Source organism: Triticum dicoccoides, chromosome 4A (assembly GCF_002162155.2).
Source record: "Triticum dicoccoides isolate Atlit2015 ecotype Zavitan chromosome 4A, WEW_v2.0, whole genome shotgun sequence".
NCBI lineage: Eukaryota > Viridiplantae > Streptophyta > Magnoliopsida > Poales > Poaceae > Triticum > Triticum dicoccoides.
The window spans coordinates 496158802-496178671 of record NC_041386.1 but is presented as its reverse complement, the minus strand read 5'-3'; the positions used below and the strand labels follow the sequence as shown (position 1 = coordinate 496178671).

Genomic DNA, 19870 nt, shown 5'->3' with positions numbered 1-19870 from the left:
TTTTTCTAGTAAGATAGGGCCCCAATTTTGAATTTCGCACAGGGCTCCGGATTTTGCCGGCCCGGCTCTGGTGTCAATGACAAGCTTCTTCCTTTTTCACTCCTCCGTAGGGGTTGCGATAGGGTAATCCTATGTCACGTAGTCGTTGAGGCCAATATAGTGGCTCATGGCTTAGCTAAGCATAGTTTTTCATCTGATTTTTCATGCATCTGGGACGATGAGGCCCCTAACTTTATCATAGTCAGCTTGATGAACAGTAACAATTTTCTCAAATAGATAAAGCTTGACGAATGGAATTGAAAAGAGCAAAGGTGTGTTTTCACAGGAAATAACATAATAACCAGAGTGAAACTTGAACAAGGCGATTGGACGAAACAAGGCAAAAAATCACATCGTGATTGACCACCTTGTACAAGCAGACCGGTCCATGTAGTATGGTACCTAGACGTTGACCCGTCGCCTTCTGGGTCTGCAAGCAAGCAAAGCAAAGCGAGAAGACGAAAGCTAAAAGACACACGAATATCGGGGGGAGGACAGCATGATAATCCAGGAAAAGGATACGCATCCACCGTCTGAAAAAGCGTTACACCGGTACGAGCCCATGTTCAATCCACGCAACCTTTTTCGTCCGATTCGGAAAAGTGGTCACCCAACAAGCCGAGAAGCGTTGTCCGCCCGGTCGCCCGCTGCCGCTGCCGCCACCGGCGACGACGAGACGGGCGCGAATGCGAATGCAATGCGTCGACGACCAGATCACGCGCACTCATCAGCTCTAGAAGAGGACGCCGGCTCGCACCATCAGCCTCAGCTGGCCGGCGGCGGCTACCCCGCGATCATTGCGTGCTCGGCCGGCGCATGCATGCGCGCGTGGCGTGGAGGAGCAGGTGGCTAGCCACGGACGGACTCCTGGTCCGGTCGACGTCGTCGTCGTCTCATTCTCATCGCCTCTTTCCGCTACGGGGAAAAGGGCGGTCAAACCGTGTCGCTGCTGCTTGGTGCCATTCGTTGGCGCTGGTGTCATGGAATGTAATGGGGGCGGCCGCTTGGCTAACTAACCACCCGCTTGTCTCATCCCTCAATCAAAAAAAGAAAGAGAGAGGGGAAAAAAACAACCCGTTTGTCTGGTTGTAAGCATGATTATCATTTATCAAGCAGCTGGGGAGGATTGTTTAGTCCAGACAAACGGGCCCTTGATGATTAATTGGACTGGAGAGAGCTCATACTGTCATACACTTCTTCTTTTTTAGTGGAGCTGGTATACTTGAGGAACTCCACGTACGTATGCATTCCTGCTCTGCCATGTACGATACGCCGGTTACGTCGTTGTCGTGGTCACGCACATGAAAAAGATAACGCTCCGGGGAAGTTCGGTGCGCGCATCGGTGCATGTGCCCCGGACGATGAGGCAAGGGAGGGAGCAACGATCAGAAATTATTTCCCGTGGACACAAACCATGTCAAGCCGATCTACCAATTCTACGGAACCAACCTTTAAATTTTAAAGTGAAATTCCAAGCTCCCCTGCGATTTTTTTTTAGAAAATTCAAACAAGTGGTAGGGGCATAAACTTGCTTAGCTAGTAGTGATACGTAGTAAAGGGAAGAATTCGATTCGTAGCAGCTATTTAAAATAAGACGACATGCAAGCGGGCGGAGTGGATGCCCAATGCCAATGAGGTTTTGTACAATGCAAAATACTTAGAAGAGGTGTTTAGAGAAACTAGTACGCATGCACGTGCAACGCACGTCTCACCTAACACATATAACAATATATAGGATAACTTTCCCCAAAAAAGATATACGATAAGCTTCTTGAAATTTTGAAATTTCACACGAAGTGTATAGTACCTAGTTCTTGTCTCATACATAACAGCAACCTCTCATTTATTTAATCATAGTATGCAGGATTCTTTGCCGAGATAAAGTGTCTCATACATAATTTGAAACATCATTCTTCATGAATCAATATTCCTCTTGAATCAAATATCATAGATCAATGAACCAAGTTCTTCCATATATAGTAAGCTCTCTCATCTCATTAATTAATCATACAAAAACATCTCAAGCTTTACTCCACTACTCCGCTTTATGTACCGGCACAGTTTAAACGGAAATCAACCATTGTGCAAATACAAAATGTAAGAGCCTAAACAGACATTACCGTGTTTCAAGTTGTGCCTTGAATTACTTAGTCCACCTTTCATAAACAAAGATGTTCTGGACATGCATGGTCTCCAACATATAATATATAATTTTGTCGGTCACTTTTTGTATGTACATTAATACTTAATACAATAATTATAAAATTACGTTTTCATGAAAATTTGCTGATACATTTTCACCTAAACAATCTGAATACTCTTTTTATGACATGAGCCAAATTTAGACTGCATGCTTTCTAATATTCTATCTATTTAGGAACAGACATAGTAGTCCATAACCAGGTTGATAGCACATACATCACCAAATTCTCTTTTGTTGAAGCAAGGTTACTTGCAAATTGCAATGCAACAAGCAGTTGGGTGTGAACAGTTGGATGCACTGGCATGACCTGACTCAAAGCAGAAAGCCGAAAGAAAGAACCAGAGGTTCGTATGAAAGTCCTAAGACAACAATAGTACCCCAAATTTTGTCAAAAAAAAAAACAATAGTACCCCAAAGATGGAAAAACAATCATCATGTTGTAGACATGAATATTTGATGCATAATCATATATACATCATGTTGTCTCGTCTTCTTGCACAATGCATGTCTCGAACTCTTGACTAATACAAAAAATCAATAAAAATGATTTACATGCTTATTAACAGTACATTGGTTATGATCATGCCCTTGAATGGTAGACTAACAGCAGCACTGTACTCAATTTATTATATTCCGTGGGACCAACTACTATTTTGTTGCCTCCTGCCTACAGTTGCCAATGCAAGTCTGTGATGGATAAGCCTAAATGTGAGAAACACTAAATTTAAAGATGGGCAATAGATGCCAATGCAAGTCTGTCAATTGGATAGACCTAAATGTGAGTAACACTAAATTAAAAGATGGGCAACTTGAAGTTCCTACTATTTTTACTTCAGATGCCTTCTGATAAAATTCCAAAGCATATACAGTTTTTGTTCAAGCGGCACGATCATGGCACACTGCTTCAAGGTTATCTGGGGTGGCCATGGTAGCCTGCTCATGAACACTTAAATGATGGTGAATCTTCAGGCTAACGCTCGCTAGTTCCTTAATTGACTTTGTCTATGTAGCAAAATATTGTAAAGCTTGTCAAACTTTGGGAAAGTGTCAACATGGGATTCCAAATCACGATGACAAATTTGATCTGCCCATCAAACACCAATATATGTTCCCTACGAAAGAAGTAATGGTTTTAGATTGTCATTTGTCAATATCTTATAATTTGGAATTTAAGATAACTTATAAATCAGGATGTGTCCAATAATTTAGACATGTGAGCATTTGAAGTTTGGAGTCTCGTCCAAGTGCTGGACTCACTGCCGAGAAGTGCGAACTAAGATATTCAAACTGTTTATGCATTATTTTGGTTGCTAAATTCCGGTGCACTTACCAATAGCACCGCCACTAAAAGTATGGTGCTTCCCCACCTTCTTGATCACATCCCAAGTTTGACCAGCAAAATCATTAGTGGGAGAGTGAATAATGCACAACCCACACCATCCTCAGACTCCATTTTCTCCCAATACAGCTACCTAAACTGATTGTGGTAAGATACGCTATCTAGGGAACTTTAATCGTTGTTATCGGCGACATTTCTTTGCAGCGGCAATTGACATGACCATATGATGTGTTAGACAGTCAAGATGTAACGAATACCAATTCTCAGAGCACAATTTGTAGAGCTAAAAATCAAACGAATGGAATCTGGCTTAGCAGAGTATGATGCTTTTTTTTCAATAGAAACGACTAATCCATGAATGTTAGTGTTAATCACACCATACCTTCATTTATTTTAGGAATACTGAAAACACATCACCGTACTGATTCCTTTGGAGTTGTTGCCTCTGCAGCTTTGTGTGCTCAGCTGCTCGCTTTCAATGGTTCAACCTGGATAGGATTTGAACGAAGGCCAATGTTAAATCTAGCAAAAGACTGAAACAAAATAAGATCACATATGGATGAACCGATGCATGGAGTATAGGAGCAGGGAGAGACTAATACAGTGGGCTCTCGTGAATACGTTTTCTTTAAGAATCACACTACATCCTGCTAGTGAATGAGGAGAAATTCAGAGGAAGAGGCAAACTCGGCTAGCTAGTGATCTGTACCACCCACCGTCTGCATTGGCTACAGCTAAATCAATGTGTTGCTGCTAGTGAATGGTGAGATGCAGAATTGCTAGCTAGGGATCCAAAGGAAGAAGAAGCAAAAGACGCCTGAAAATTGTGGCCACGGAGCTCTTGTGCGAGGATGGGACTCTTGGAAGCGAAAGCAGCAGGGGTTATCTCGTGCTCCCTTGGATTCGCCCATGGTCGTGCTCACTGGGCAGCGCGCCACCACCCTGAGAACCTCCGGCACAGCTCGATGACGCGGATCCGGACGCCGGCCGTGAAGTGAATCTTCCCCTGCGCGCTGACACTGGGCTGCCGGCACCCTTCGCTCCGCTACGCCATGGTCGCCGCCAAGGATCGTCGGAGAAGCTCCGGTACAGCTCGATGGTGCGGATCCATACGCCAGCCCGTGAGGAGCATCTCCGCCCGCCACCGGCCGCTCCGCGGCAGCCACCTCGCCCGGGTGCGGGAGGAATCACACGCAGGGGCCTGGATCTGAGCGAGGATTACGCACTTCGCTTCTGTTTTTTATCTGGTCGCGGGGAGGCGTCGAAGCGGTATGTTTTGCGGGCGAGGATTGGCAGACCCAGCGGCGTCTGCTCGGCAGAACATCTCATCTGAGTCGTTGATCTGCGTAATAAACCGTTGATGTAACGTAGGCAGTCGGATGTGCTTAGGTTAATTTGATCGGAGGGCGCTGGTTATCTCGTGTACAGTTTGTGGTGTGGTTTTAGAAGAGTTTATGTTTGCTCTTTTAATAGTAGTATAGATAAAACATATTTTTATTAAACATCAATGCTTATTTGTACGAGCCTTGCTATACGTACGACATATACACGTCCGAACACACATATGATTGTTGTTACATGCGCTCTCATCCAATCAACCAGGTCCATCGGGAAAACAAAAGGAATGCAGCATCGAGTCCAGTAAAGACACATCAGATCGTATGTACAATGATCGTATGCAAAGCAATTTCGTATTTGTACAGGATAGACGCTTAATTAGGCGTCACTTCTGTAGAAATAGACATCGATGCTTCAAAAAAAGTCTGATTTATTTTTCTAAGCACTTTCTTAAGCACCTAACATTATGCAAGGCCTAACACTCTCGTCCGATGGGGCTCACTTCGCACAGAAGTGCATTCCAAGTACTTCACAGCAACCGTAAACACCAAAATCCGGCTCTGAAATGTCGACGAACGTGTCCGAACGGGTCCACGAACAATGACCGAGTAGCACATTAAAAACTATGTCCCAACCATAAATCTTTAACTTCATACCTCAGATCCATACTACTCATACAAATAAAAACATGTGTACTACTTACGTAGCTAAACTACTCGTCACCAGATATGTTGACAATCTCCGTGCCCGGCATCAGTAGACGGGCAAGTACGGCAGCTCTTACGCTTGCGGAGGCTCTGACTCCTCCCCCTCTGCCTCTATGTCCAGTTTGGCGAACAACGTCTCTGTCGTCGCTTGTTCTTACCGGTTGGCCTCGACGTAGTTCTCATCCTGAATGGACTCCAGGATGACGATCTGCTTCGCCATCTCCATCGCTCAGGCGGCCTTGTACTCCGCCTGCGTGTCCGCCATGGCGAAGCCCGCAACCGGCTCTGCCGCCTCCTCCTCTGCCTCCACCTCCGGCTCCGTCGCCTCCTCTTCCATGGGTTCCACTTCCGGCAGCAGGTCGTACGTGCACGGATGGCGAGGCATTTTGTGGGCGGCTTCAGGAGTGGAGTGACTTGGGTTAGAGTCCAAATTGGGATTAGGTGGTTAGATGAATTGTTTAGTGTATAACATGTGATTGTACTAACAGTTCATTGTGGTTGAGCACTCTCGTTCTTTCTTTTTCAATATACGATACACTTGCTTGTGCATATTCGAGAGAAAAAACTAGAACTCTTCCGACAGGCACAATTCTGACAAAACAGTTGCTTTGCTCCTGCACCTTGATGGCATGGATGATCCTAAAAGACGCAACAAAATTTTAGGCTCTTCATCTCTATCCAAAACAGAGCCTAAACTAATACCATGTCCACCGTCAAAACAAGGTCGATACATTGCTCCCCCATTTAGGCAAATTTTTGTGTTTTGACCCTTTTCTAAAATCTATTCGACATTTGATCCTAGTTTGAAAAAAAATTGAGATCTGACCCTTTTGCTACCGCCAGAGTTCATGGCGATAGGGTCTAACAGCTTACCGCCAGGGACTTTGGCGGTAGGAAACATCGCTACCGTCAACAGGGTTGGCGGTAGCCTGCACAACCCTACCGCCAAGGTGCTTGGCGGTAGGCACGAGCACGCACTGTGTTCAATACTTAGAAGTTTTTTTACGGTAGGGCATGTAACCCTACCGTCAAGGACCTTGGCGGTAGGCTGTTATACCCCACCGCTATGGTCCCTGCCGATAGCAAAAGAGTCAGATTAAAAAAAATTCAAACTAGGATCAAATCTCAAAATAAGTTTCAGAAAAGGGTCAAAACACGAAATTTAGCCCCCCATTTACCAGAAATGAGCAGTGAGCTCACTAGGAGTTTAGCTACTCCCCTTGCATCCGGAGGAGGCAGGCAAAGTGATCTGTGAAAGGGAGAATCACTAGAAAGTGAGCAGCATGCGAAGATGAGCACTAGCAAGAAAAAGAAAAAGGGATTTCTTCTTCTTTCCTTTTTCCCTTTTGACCATATAAAAATCAGCAGCTAGACCTTTCAAGGATGTACTCAATTGTTTCGCATTACGTTTGTATCGTGTGCCGACACGGCATCAGACATGTTCCCAACTCCCGCTCTGCCGCGTGCGAAACTTGAAAATTTGCACAAATTTTGCAATATCTATATCCCGTTGCAGCGGACGAGCAATTATTAAGCAAAACAGAAGCATGAACAAAAAGAAAAGAAAAAATCCACCCTTTGTAATAATCTTTTGATCTTGTATGGTGTATACACAATTATCCTCGGAAAGAAAAATCTATACGCAATTACACATCAATAAAGAATCCCCACGCCCAATGAAACAACCAAAGAGTAAACACCAAATGCAGGCGTGCACGCCGCAAGGAAAATAAACAAAGAAAAAAGTAAGAAAGAATGGCCTCCTTTTTTCCATGGTGCCGTGTCTTCTCATCTCATTTTGCCCCGGTTCACCCGCACGCACGCACGCAGGACGAACGGAAACCGGTGGGACGTCGCTGTGGAGTTGTTAACGAGCGGTCGCCGCTCCTTGATTTTGACTAGCCGGAGCACGATCGCCAAGATCAGCAGCTCGCCACGAAAATTCGCCGTCAATTCGCGGAGGAATCCTCGCAGCTTTGGCTTCTTCTCCGCGTTTCTGATTCCGTCCTCTCGCATTGCTTTCCGTCCCGACTGTGTGTGTTCCAATGGCGACTCGCGTGGCTTCCTTCCTGGGCCCCTCCCTCGGCTCCAGTGGCTGCTGACGCGATGCGGATCCAGACATCGCATCAGCAGCGTGGGTTGCGTGGCGGTCAATGGCGGCCGGCCTCGCTAGTCGGTGTCAGTGAGGTCAAACTGGTCCGTGCCGGAGCGGGACAGCACGCGGCGGGCGGTCCCGGAGCGGGAGACCGGCGCCGTCGAGCAGGCCGCGAGCGCGCGCTCCAGGGCGTCCACCACCTCGGTCATGGACGGGCGCTCGCAGCCGACGGGGCCCACGCAGTCGGCGGCGAGGTAGCCGACGTAGGCTAGCGCCTCGGCCTCGTGCGGCGTCGGCGTGGGGAGGCGCGGGTCGAGCACGCGCGCCACGTCGTCGGCGAGGATGTGCGGCACCGTGAAGTCCACCACGTTCTTGGGCGTCACGCTCTCGGCGTACCGCTGCACGACGCGGCAGCCGGACATGAGCTCCAGGAGCACCACGCCGAAGCTGTACACGTCGCTCTTGTCCGTCAGGTGCTGCAGCCGGTAGTACTCCGGGTCCATGTACCCCACCGTGCCGCCGGTGTAGATCGTCCGCTGCTGCTGCGGCTGCTCCTGCTGCTGCGGGTTGTCCTCGCAGTCGCCGGCGGGGTCCAGGACGGAGGACAGCCCGAAGTCGGCGATCTTGGCCGTCCACGAGTCGTCCATGAGGATGTTGGCGGACTTGATGTCGCGGTGGATGATGGGCGGCACGGCGTAGACGTGCATGTACTCGATGCCGCGCGCGGCGCCCAGCGCGATGGTCAGCCGGCCGCGCCACGACAGCACCGGCGCCGCCATGGGGCTGCGGTCGTGGAGCTGGTCGTGGAGGGTGCCGTTCATCATGAACTCGTACACCAGCACGCGCTCGCCGGACTCGGCGCAGCACCCCAGCAGGCACACGATGTTCTTGTGGTTGGCGCGCGCCAGAGCAATCAGCTCCGAGTTGAAGGCTGTCTCGCGGTCGCGCCGCCGCGCCGGCCGCGCCGCCGAGCTCGACGACTTGGCGTGATCCTCGGCCCGTTTGATCGCCACCTCCCGCCCGTCCGGGAGCGTGCCGCGGTACACCGACCCGAAGCTCCCGGACCCGATCCGGCGGCTGTCGTCGAACCCCTCCGTCGCCGCGCGTAGGGTGTCCAGCGTGAAATGCTCCACCACGCTGCCGGGCCCCTTGCTCCTGCTGGACCCAAGCCGTGGCGGCATCAGGGACTGCATCGCGGCAAGCTCATCCTGGCTGTTGTTGCGGCGACGACGGCGGCGGCACCATAGGAGCAGCGCGAACTGCAATGCCACCAGGAGCACAAGCAACGCAGCCGCCGCGACGGCAGCCCAAATAATGATCTTTCTCCTCCTGCCGCTGCCGGCCTTTCCAGGGTTCGCTGCCTTGGGGACGGCGACGTTGAGCTCGAAAGCGCAGTCCACGCAGATGCACCGGCCGGCGGCGCAGAGGTTGGCCGAGCCCGGCAGGACGCCGCATTGGCACGAGGACATGGGCACGCACGGGCCCGGCAGGATGCGGTCGAAGACGAGGCGGTTGGTGGCGTTGAACTCGTGGCCGCCCCAGCACACCAGGGAGTAGTTCGCCATGAGGACGCCGCAGAACGCGCAGCCCTGCGCCTGGACGTCGATGTACTGCAGACCGGCGAGGGGCTCCGGCGGCGCAGCGACGCCGTCGCCGAAGCAGCGGATGGTGCCGTTGGTCCGCAGCCCGCAGACGCCGCTCTCCCCCAGCGCGAGCGCAGCGTATCCGGCGGTGGCGTTCTCACCGTCCAACGACGGCGCGCCGCTGCCCCAGCACGAGAGCCCACCGCCCGTGGAGAGCGCGCACGCGTGCCGGCCGCACGCGACCACCACGTCGTAGCTCCCGCCCCGCGGCGCGGCGGTGACGGCCTCGATATCCTCCGTCTTGTTCCCGAAGCACCTGATAGGCGTGGCCGTGGGCGGGCCCGCGACGATGCCGCACACGAAGCCCTTCCCGACGGCGACGGCGACGAAGCGGAGCCCGGTGGGGATGGCCAGCCCGCGCCAGCGCCAGCAATGGAGCTCGCCGCTGGAGAGCACCCCGCAGACGCGGTAGCCGCTGGAGGCGAGCGCCCGGAGCGGCGGGCCGAGGTAGACCCGCTTGGACCTGCCGGCGTGCCTGGACAGGTCCCACCAGCGCATGTCGACGGCGTCGGCGCGCGCGGAGGAGGGGCCGACGGCGCAGAGGAAGTCCTCCCCGCCGGCCAGCGCGGAGAAGGGGTGCGTGGAGGGGTACGTCTCCTGGCGCTGGTGGTCGCCGCCGGCCGCCGTGCAGTTGAGGTCAAGCAGCGCCGGCGACGCCGCGGACGGCAGCAGCCCGCACACTATGGTCGTCTCCTCGGCCTTGGCCATGGCGAACGTGGAGAGCGTGGACGCCGCGCCCGGCGGCAGCAGCAGCAGCAGCAGCGGCACCACGAGCAAGGCGAGGAAGAGCCGAGGCGGCCGCATCGCGCGCGTGCGGGGGAGGAGCGGTGGAGCGGAGTAGGAGCCGGACGGACATGGACATGGTAGAGCGGCCAGCCAGCCAAGCAAGTGAGCAATTTGCTCTGTCAGCCACACTAGTCCCTCCAGCTTAGCCGCCTACTTCATCGCAGCATTTCACCAGAGCTCTGCCAACTATTCCCACCAGCTTAGCTTTGCCACTGGTCTAGTGTCTGCCAACTCCTGGAGAAGATAATGGCTGAGTGTGAAACAAAATGGGAGACGAGTCGCTTATCATGGTGCATGTGGGCATCGTGGGTTGCTTGCTTCCCGGCTTGTTTATCATCCGGGGAAAACTACCTACCACCATCTACTCCTACTTAACAGCAGCAGCAGGTCGGTTTGATATGTTCCACTGCCCACTGGGGAAAAGCGCGGGTAGACTCCCTTTTGGTTTCGTCTCTCCGCATGGCGATGGCTACAATACAATTCCGGACAAATGATAGTGCCTGCTCACTTGCCGCCCGGGTTATTTTCCTCCCTTGAGAGTTGAGAGAAAACACTTTGAGGGCGAGTGATGAGCGATCATCGATCACTAATGTCAGGATAGGCCTTTGCTAACGAATCCAATCTGACTTTTTTTTTATAACCATGGTTCCTTTTTTCATGTGTAGGCAATAATTGGTTGCATACCTTCAGGTGTAGGCTCGATCGAGGATGCTGCGTGGTTAATTCTTCTTTGAATGGAACGGCTCCTTTTTAGCCTGGTCTCACTTTTTTTCCTCCCATGTGCCATTTTCATTAAAGAAATTAAGGAAATGCTAATAATCTTACGTCAGACTTTTAGGCAAGCCAAATCGAATTTTTCTATGGCAATTTATATTGACGTGAGAATGGCAAATTTAGTTTGTAAGTAGAGCAATTTTCTAGCAAGAAATGAACGAGACAAATTTGCCATATTCACCAACTAAACTTGTCATCCTCAACAAACATAATTTGTCATAAGAAACGATCGATTTGTCATGCTTGAAAATCCGACGTTCGACGGATATTCAGGTCCTAAATTTGTCTAACTTTGACCGTGGACATTTTTGAACCAAGCCCGAGCATGATTGAAAGGTAAAACAATGGAATTGAACCATTTGAACAGATGTGTGATCGTTCACGCGCAGTCACCGTTAGCTGCATGTGGCCTTGGTTCAGCGTGCATGGCAGCCGCAATAAATACGAAGGACGAAGGTGATATAGGGACTTGGCTAATTGGTCACTGCTTGTGTTGGTTGGCAGGTTAAGAAACGTGGCGTCTTCAGTCGGAGGCTCCTGCAAGGAACGTCCCTTTTATCTTGGTTAATCATCATGTCGAGCAACCGGATAGCAAGCAACTGCACCGCACATAATGCAACTCACAGAAAATAGACTGGGCTGATTGCGCACTTGCTACAGCAGCGGACAGGGATGTTGGGCATGATGATCCGGCCACGAGCAGAGCGTGGATGATGTCTTGGGACCCTTGTGTGGATAGGTGGAACATGTAGAATCTACTTATATTCTCGGTATATCAGAAGAAGAAAAATGGTCAGAATAGAATAAAATCATGTTTGGCTACTCTAACAAACTCATTGATATATATGAAACTTGATTGTCAAAAACCCGGAGCTCCGCGCAGGTATGACATGACGAACTATGTTTCAGACGTCTCCCATTCCAAAATTCGACATTCGACACCGTATCATCGGATATTTTAGCATTTCGTGAACCGGCAAATGCCGCATATTATTTATATTATTTTCTAGCTTTCTAATACCCTCCTAGCTTTTCCGCAAAAAAAAACCCTCCTAGCTACTTGTTGTTGCTTTAGTACAATTTTAGAGAGAGAGGGAGAGTACTAAAAATATCTTCGGAAGGCGCTACGCTGCGGTTCAGCAGGACAGTTTTGTTATGCCACGCCACCGACGGAAGTCCCAAACGCCATTCCTGAAAGCTTATGTTATCGTTAAAATACTGTTAACAAAAAGGTTACCAAACCAGAATGATCTGGGAGCGGGAGGCCTAGTAGCTAGCCAGGGGGGAAGACGACTGCGTTGTCAGGTTCGGTAAGGTGGGCGGGTCAATCACTCGATCGGCCGCTGCTGACCATAGTGTTCCAACGGTTGGAGTGTCTGGTTCCATTTGGTTTCTATCCTGTGCGAGAATATGATTGATTCTGACTTAGCCACTGGATTTGATCGTCGGGTCAACCCCTTCGTGGCCAGTTCATATCCGTTGGAAATGAGGAAAAGGATCGATGGAATGGGAGAGATCTCATCATCGGTTATGCCACTGCTCTAATCGCTACTGGCTACTGCCCTTGACACTGGAGTTACGTCAAGCTCCACTTGGTGGATTTTTCACCGGCGCTCTCGAGTATCCTTGTCTCCGCTTCACGAATTGCTTCATACTTTCTTCGTCCGAAAAAATTTGTCTCTCAAATGAATGTATCTAACATCAAGTTAGTGCTAGATACATCCATTTGAGTGATAAGCTTTTTTAAACGGATGCTTCTGGCACCTTCAATAAAGCTTCTCCTATGTGGCATGGTTGAAAATAAAAATATTGAGGGGCCTATTGTGCCTACACTCTTGTCATTTTTAGCAATGCCAACTTACTGACGAACTTATCTGTCACAGTTTGGGTTTATTAATCTTGCCCAGAGCAATATGGCATTTCAAACGGGCCAGGGGAATGTTTTGCGATGTGATAAACTGGAATTTTGTTTCATTTTCGTGGGGAGTGACAGACTGCAATTGACGGCATGAATAATTCTGGGCTTGCTAAGTGCGCATGATATACTTCAACTTGGAATTTTTTACAGATGAATCGTGGGTGGCTAGATTCCCATGCGGATGGTTTGCCATGCTGTCCGAGACTTCACGTGGAAATCAATCAGTCGCATACCCTTATTTTCTCCACCCATCACTTCTATACTTATTGGTCGTTACAATCATAGGAAAATCCGGATGTTCCCATTCACCTACTGCAAAAGCAAAAGGAAAATAACATGGGAGCCAGAGCAGAATGCTGGTTGTTGACTTGTTTACCTGAACATTTGCCCCCAGACAAATCTTTGTGAGAATCAGAGAAGGTGCTCATGCCATTAGTAGCTACTGACTAGTTGCCAAACCTGCAAGCTGGACCGAGGATGCTGGTGCATCTTATATATAGTACAAGCTAAAAGGACAGTGCCTCATTCCCTTTTTTTTCCTTTGAGGAATTGAGAAGGCATTAGCTTCAAGAGCTTGAGATAACATGTAACCAGAGCCCCTTCAACTTCGCCCTACAATTGAAGCTTGAAAACATAAATTTCAGGTTCTCATTTTCGTGCAGGTTGCAATTGATCATATTGTTTTATGAAAATATAGATGGGTAAGTACTTCCTCCGTCCCAAAATATAAGAACGTTTTTTATACTATGCTAATGTAAAAAACGTTCTTATATTTTGGGACGGAGGGAGTATTAACAAGTACCTATATGTGCGATGCAATTTTACTATAGTTTCTTAACACAAACAAATATACGTTTCTCTCTAAGTTGTAGAGAGTAGATACACTGAAACCTAGAATCATTGTGGGAATTTACCCCCACAACAACCCCGGTTCCAAGCTCTAGTGTGCTTCGTTTCGGCCTTTTGGTATTCTTTGAACTGGATTATGTCCAAACATCTTAGCAACAAATAGCTTCATGTGGATGCTTTGTTGGAAATATGAGCAAATTACTACGAGATTTAATTCGAATGAATAAAAGATAAATCATGATATCAATAGCAGAGATTAAACTAATCATGCGAACTAGCATAGTAGATGAACAGATCACATCTAGGGCACATACTAGAAACATGAATTCTACCACGATCTCGAACAGGAAGGATAGAATCACATACGGTGCAGCGGGAGCAGCACCGCCAGCGTTGACGTTGTCGCCCATGTCGTCGAGGATGAGGTTGCCGAGGTCGGGGAAGAAGCCGTCGTTCACGAAGTCGTCGCTGCTAGCAGTCGCGCGAGTGTGCTCCCCAAAAACTGATCGCCCCTCTCCCATACAGGATCACGAGAGGCGGGTTCCCGAGGCCTGCTGTCCCTTCTCCCGGTGCAAGCCGAAACGAGGGATGGAGAAGACTTTCTTGGCAGCGCAATGATCTGGAACGGTGGTGAGAAACCATACGAAGCGGCGGAGGGTAGACGTCTGCCTGACTATATAGTGCGGGCCGGGTAGGTCGTAGGAGTAAACCCCACGTCCGAGTCGTCACGATCCAAAAGAATCGGAAATGGTTCAGTAACTAACGCGTCCGTTAATTATTAACTCATTAATTTTTCCCGAGCAGCAAAAATATAGACAATGTGCATAGCTCTGTCCTCGGCTCGGCTCAATCCCGCAACCCGCGGCGCGGCGCGGCGTGACGAGGCGTGGAGGAGGAGCGCGCGTGTAGGTCTTCTCTTCTCATGCTCATACAAGTGGTAGAAGAGCTCACCTTATAAAGAGGTGCAACTCTCTCTCAACTTCCGGGATGGGACTAAACTTTAGTCTCACTCAATCCACTCACATGTGTGCATGAATGGGCCAAGAGAATTCCAGAATTTTAGTTGTGCTTTGGGCCAAAGGCCTACTAGCAAAATTCCAATAATCCCCCACAAAGTCTCATTGGCACATCTCATCATTTAGTTCCAAAACATTGTTTATATACCGGTGCTTAGTGGAGACTGTGAAGTTGAACTTCCACTTAGAGTTTTATGCTACACTAGATCACAACTTGAATAGTGGACTATGCCTTGAACTACAAGTTTTCTGCGAAACCAGTTTCACACAAATTCTTGACCGATACTGGGCTGCCGCAAGGCTTCCCCGCGGGTGGAGCGTATACGTCATACTCCAGGGCCTTTCATGAATTTATTAGAGAGCACCCAATTCTCACAGACTGCGATGTTAACAGTCAAATTCATATAGGTGTGTTCCTCAGGAGATGCTTTGCAGGACAACATCTCTACTTACTCAAATAAGCCACTTGGAACACATTAAGATAAATATCAAGCTGCCATGCAGATTAGGAGAGTATTGCATCTTCATGGAGTGGGATAATTAAAATAGGGATACTCTCCTCTCAGCTGACCAACAGCTTGTCTCCCACTTCTACTTCATGGGATCTCCGATCACATAGAGTGGGTTACCACTATGGACAACTCATGCGGTGGGTCTCAAGCCCATCTCCATCGATGCATTATCTATCACGTTGCGTGATAGACCCTTTTTGAAGGGATCTGCCAAGTTTTTCGACGTTTGGGTATAATCCAACGTAATAACTCCGGAATTCCTCAATTTTCTGACAGATTTTAGTCTCCTCTTCACATGCCTTGAGGACTTCATATTGTCCTTAGAACTGTTTATCTTGACGATCACAGTTTGATTATCACAGTTCATCAGGATAGGGGGGATTGGTTTTTCAACCATAGGTTAAGTCTATCAAGAGCTCACGAAGCCACTCTGCTTCAACAGTGGCAGTGTCTAATGATGTGAGTTCTGCTTCCATAGTTGACCTCGTTAAGATGGTCTGCTTGCAAGACTTCCATGAAACAGCGCCACCACTAAGTGTAAAAACATAACCACTTGTGGCCTTAATCTCATCAGCATCAGATATCCAGTTTGAGTCACTATAACCCTCCAGTACCCTTGGATACCCGGTGTAGTGAATCACATAGCTTGCGGTGCCTTTCAAATAGCGCATAACTCTCTCAAGCGCATGCCAATGATCATCTCCCGGTTTTGACACAAACCGACTCAGCTTGCTCACAGCAAAAGAGATGTCAGGCCTCGTGGCACTCGCCAAATACATAAGCGAGCCAATAATCTAAGAATACCTCAGTTGATCTCTAGCAATCCGTCGATTCTTTCGAAGAAACACACTAGCATCATATGGAGTTGGAGAAGGCGTGAAGTCGCTATACCCAAAACGACTCAAGATCTTTTCCACATAGTGAGATTGAAGCAGTGTGACCCCACCATTCTCATCTCTCAACAACTTGATATTTAAGATAACATCAGCTACTCCTAGATCCTTCATCTCAAAGCAGCGAGATAAGAAATCCTTAACCTCCTTGATTAAATCAAGTTTGGTTCCAAAGATCAGTATGTCGTCGACATACAGACAAAGAATAACTCCTTCACCCCCACCATGGCGATAGTACACACATTTGTCACCATCGTTTACTACAAAGCCGACAGCAGTTAATGTTCTTTCGGACTTCTCCTGCCACTCCTTAGGAGCTTGTTTAAGGCCATATAAAGACTTTAATAACTTGCACACCTTTCCTTCCGACCAGGTACTACAAAACCATCTGGCTGATCCATGTAAATTTCCTCCTTCAACTCTCCATTGAGGAAAGTCGTCTTAACGTCCATTTGATTAACAAGAAGACCATGTGAGGCAGCTAGTGATAGTAGCACCCGAATTGTGGTCAATCTAGCCACGGGTGAGTAAGTATCAAAAAAGTCTTCACCTTCTTTCTGGGTATAACCTTTAGCCACAAGTTGTGCCTTGTACTTTTCAATCTTACCATCAGGTCTAAGCTTCTTCTTGAACACCCACTTACATCCTACAGGTTTGCACCCATAAGGACGGTCAGTGATCTCCCAGGTTCCGTTAGCTAAGATGGAATCCATCTCGCTACGTACAGCTTCCTTCCAGTAGTCAGCATCGGGAGATGCATAGGCTTCTGAAATAGTCCTGGGTGTGTCATCCACGAGGTACACAATGAAATCATCACCAAAGGACTTTGCAGTCCTCTGTCTCTTACTCCTCACAGGAGTTCCATTGTCACCCTCAACAGGATTCTCAACGTGTTCCATCGCAATGGTAGGTTCAGGAATTACAGCAAATTCCTCACTAGATGGAGTATGTATCTCCTGATTTGATGAACTCGACATATCCTTCACAGGAAATATGTCCTCAAAGAAAGTTGCATCATTCGACTCCATAATCGTACCAACATGCATATCGGATACCTCGGATTTTATTATCGAAAATTTATATCCGATGCTATGAAAAGCATAGCCCAGAAGAACACAATCCACGGTTTTCGGTCCAAGCTTGCGCTTCTTGGGAATTGGTATATTGACTTTCGCCAAACAACCCCAAGTACGTAGGTAAGAGAGTTTCAATCTTTCCTTTCCCATTCCTCAAATGGATTCATGGTCTTATGCTTTGTGAGAACTCGGTTTAGGACATGACACGCATTCATTAGCGCCTCCCCCACCATTCCTTTGAGAGACAAGAAGTGTTTAACATGGTGTTAACCATGTTAGTTAGAGTTTGGTTCTTTCTTTCGGCTACCCCATTTGACTGGGGTGAGTAGGGAGGCGTCCTCTCATGGATTATACCATGTTCCGCACAAAACAAATCAAATTCATTGGAAAAAATACTCTCCACCATGATCAGACCTAAGCCGTTTAATTTTTCGATCAAGTTGGTTCTCTGCTTCAGCTTTATAGTTTTTGAAGAAAGTTAAAACCTCATTGTCGGTGTCAAAACCGGCCGATCTCGGGTAGGGGGTCCCTAACTGTGCGTCTAGGCCGGATGGTAACAGGAGGCAGGGGACACGAAGTTTTACCCAGGTTCGGGCCCTCTCGATGGAGGTAAAACCCTACGTCCTGCTTGATTAATATTGATGATATGGGTATTACAAGAGTTGATCCACCACGAGATCAGAGAGGCTAAACCCTAGAAGCTAGCCTATGGTATGATTGTTGATGTGTATGTCATCCTACGGACTAAAACCCTCCGGTTTATATAGACACCGGAGAGGGTTAGGGTTACATAAAGTCGGTTACAATGGTAGGAGATCTGAACATCCGTATCGCCAAGCTTGCCTTCCACGCCAAGGAAAGTCCCTTCCGGACACGGGACAGAGTCTTCAATGTTGTATCCTCATAGTCCAGGAGTCCGGCGGAAGGTATAGTTCGGCTATCCGAACACCCCCTAATCCAGGAATCCCTCAGTAGCCCCTGAACCAGGCTTCAATGACGACGGGTCCGGCGCGCAAATTGTCTTCGGCATTGCAAGGCGGGTTCCTCCTCCAAATACTTCATAGAAGATCTTGAACACAAAGATAGTGTCCGGCTCTGCAAAATAAGTTTCCATATGCTGCCCTAGAGAGAATAATATTTACACAAATCTAATCTGCCGACGTATTTCGTGGTGTGACACACCACGGCCGAGCCTTTATCCGAGTCGTTTAATTACCCACCTCAGCGTGGTATGCGAGGTGGTTTCCTTGGCACGTCTTGTTAAAGCAGAGATCGTGTCCCCTTATTACGGGATTCTCATCAATACGGGCATGGGTAACCCAACCACTTCTAGGACTCCTAGATCATAGGCAAGTCCAAACGGACACGGGGAGGAGCTTGATATCCACCCTCTTTATAAAGGGACAAAGCTTTTACCTTTTCTCTCCCGTGCTCAATCGAATCCTTCCCCCGCCTCAAGCTCAATCGCCCAAAGCTCAGGTCAGCTGCTCTGAACCTTCAGTCATGTCCGGATCCAGCCTTCAAGGCCGATGGATGCCCTCCTCCATCACGGAAGAAGACATTAAAAAGTTGAGGGAGGCCAGGTATCTGACCGCCGAGATGTCGCATCGGCTGCCTCCCCGGGGGCAGGCCGTCCCCTCTCCCAAACCCAACGAGAGCGTCGTGTTTGTCTCCCACTTCCTCCGAGGTCTAGCTTTTGCTCTGGATCCTTTCGACAGGGGCTTGATGTTTTATTACGGGCTAGATTTCCATGATCTAGCTCCGGACTCCTTCCTGCATATCACGACTTTTGTTGTCGTATGCGAGGCCTTCCTCCGGGTTACCCCCCACTTTGGCTTATGGCTCAAGACCTTTGAAGTAAAGCCGAAGATGATCGAAGGGCAACATGCAGAGTGTGGAGGCACCTCAATACGCAAGATGACGGGAGCTCCGTGGCCCAAAGGTTCCATCCTAGAGGTGTCTGCATTGTGGCAACAGGAGTGGTTCTACATCACGACTCCTAGAAGTGCCAAGTGGGCGGCCGCCCCCATTTTTCGCTCGGGCCCTCCACCACGACTGATGTCATGGATCAGCAGAGGACTGAGCTGGGGTCCAGCCAAGGATGTGCCTTTACTGCAGAGCCGCATTCGAGATCTCTTCAACGAAGATCTCAGTTTGGTTGCGGTAATACAAGTTATGCTGGTTCATCAAGTCCAGCCTTGCAAACATCAGCCCCTTCGCTTGTGGGAGTTCAATCCCGAGGGTCCGCGTGCCATTCAAAATTTTCTCGGCCTGACGCACGAGGATATGTATAAGTTATTCTTCGGACCTCAAGTAGAGTGTCCGGAAATCACCGAGGACGTGGGCCTGAGTAGTAACCGCGCCGCCGAACAGGTAAGGAATCTTCCGGTCGAACATATTATCTTTCCTTGGTTACGAAGTTATTTCTAAGAGTTTGCTTTTTCGACCAGGACTGGCTAACAAAGGCGAAGTTGATTCGGTGTTTGGCCCCCCTCCTTGAGGGTTTGGAGAATCCGGTATTGGAAAAGATGCTCCAGACCGCACCTTGCCCGGATCCCTTGAAGGAAGATACTGTGGAGGATAATCGGGGCGGACGCGGGCCCCCAACGCTGCCTATTCTAACCGAGGGAGCGAGCGTCTCCGTGAAGGAAGACGACCGGAAGAGGAAAAGGACTGCGCCCG

At 48.9% G+C, this 19870-nt stretch overlaps 1 protein-coding gene and 1 long non-coding RNA gene across 2 annotated transcripts; both read right to left on the bottom strand.

The window, feature by feature from the left end:
* Positions 1–2776: 2776 nt before the first annotated feature.
* LOC119286378 lies at positions 2777–4964 on the bottom strand. Its single transcript, XR_005140405.1, has 2 exons — positions 3964–4964; positions 2777–3354 (listed from the first exon to the last, which is right to left on the bottom strand). It is a non-coding gene; the product is annotated as an uncharacterized LOC119286378 (long non-coding RNA).
* Positions 4965–7184: 2220 nt separating this feature from the next.
* Positions 7185–10813, bottom strand: LOC119286377 (serine/threonine-protein kinase-like protein CCR4). Its single transcript, XM_037565750.1, has one exon. It carries the CDS (start codon positions 10166–10168, stop codon positions 7796–7798), a length of 2373 nt encoding a protein of 790 aa, XP_037421647.1. The 5' UTR covers positions 10169–10813; the 3' UTR covers positions 7185–7795.
* Positions 10814–19870: the final 9057 nt, after the last annotated feature.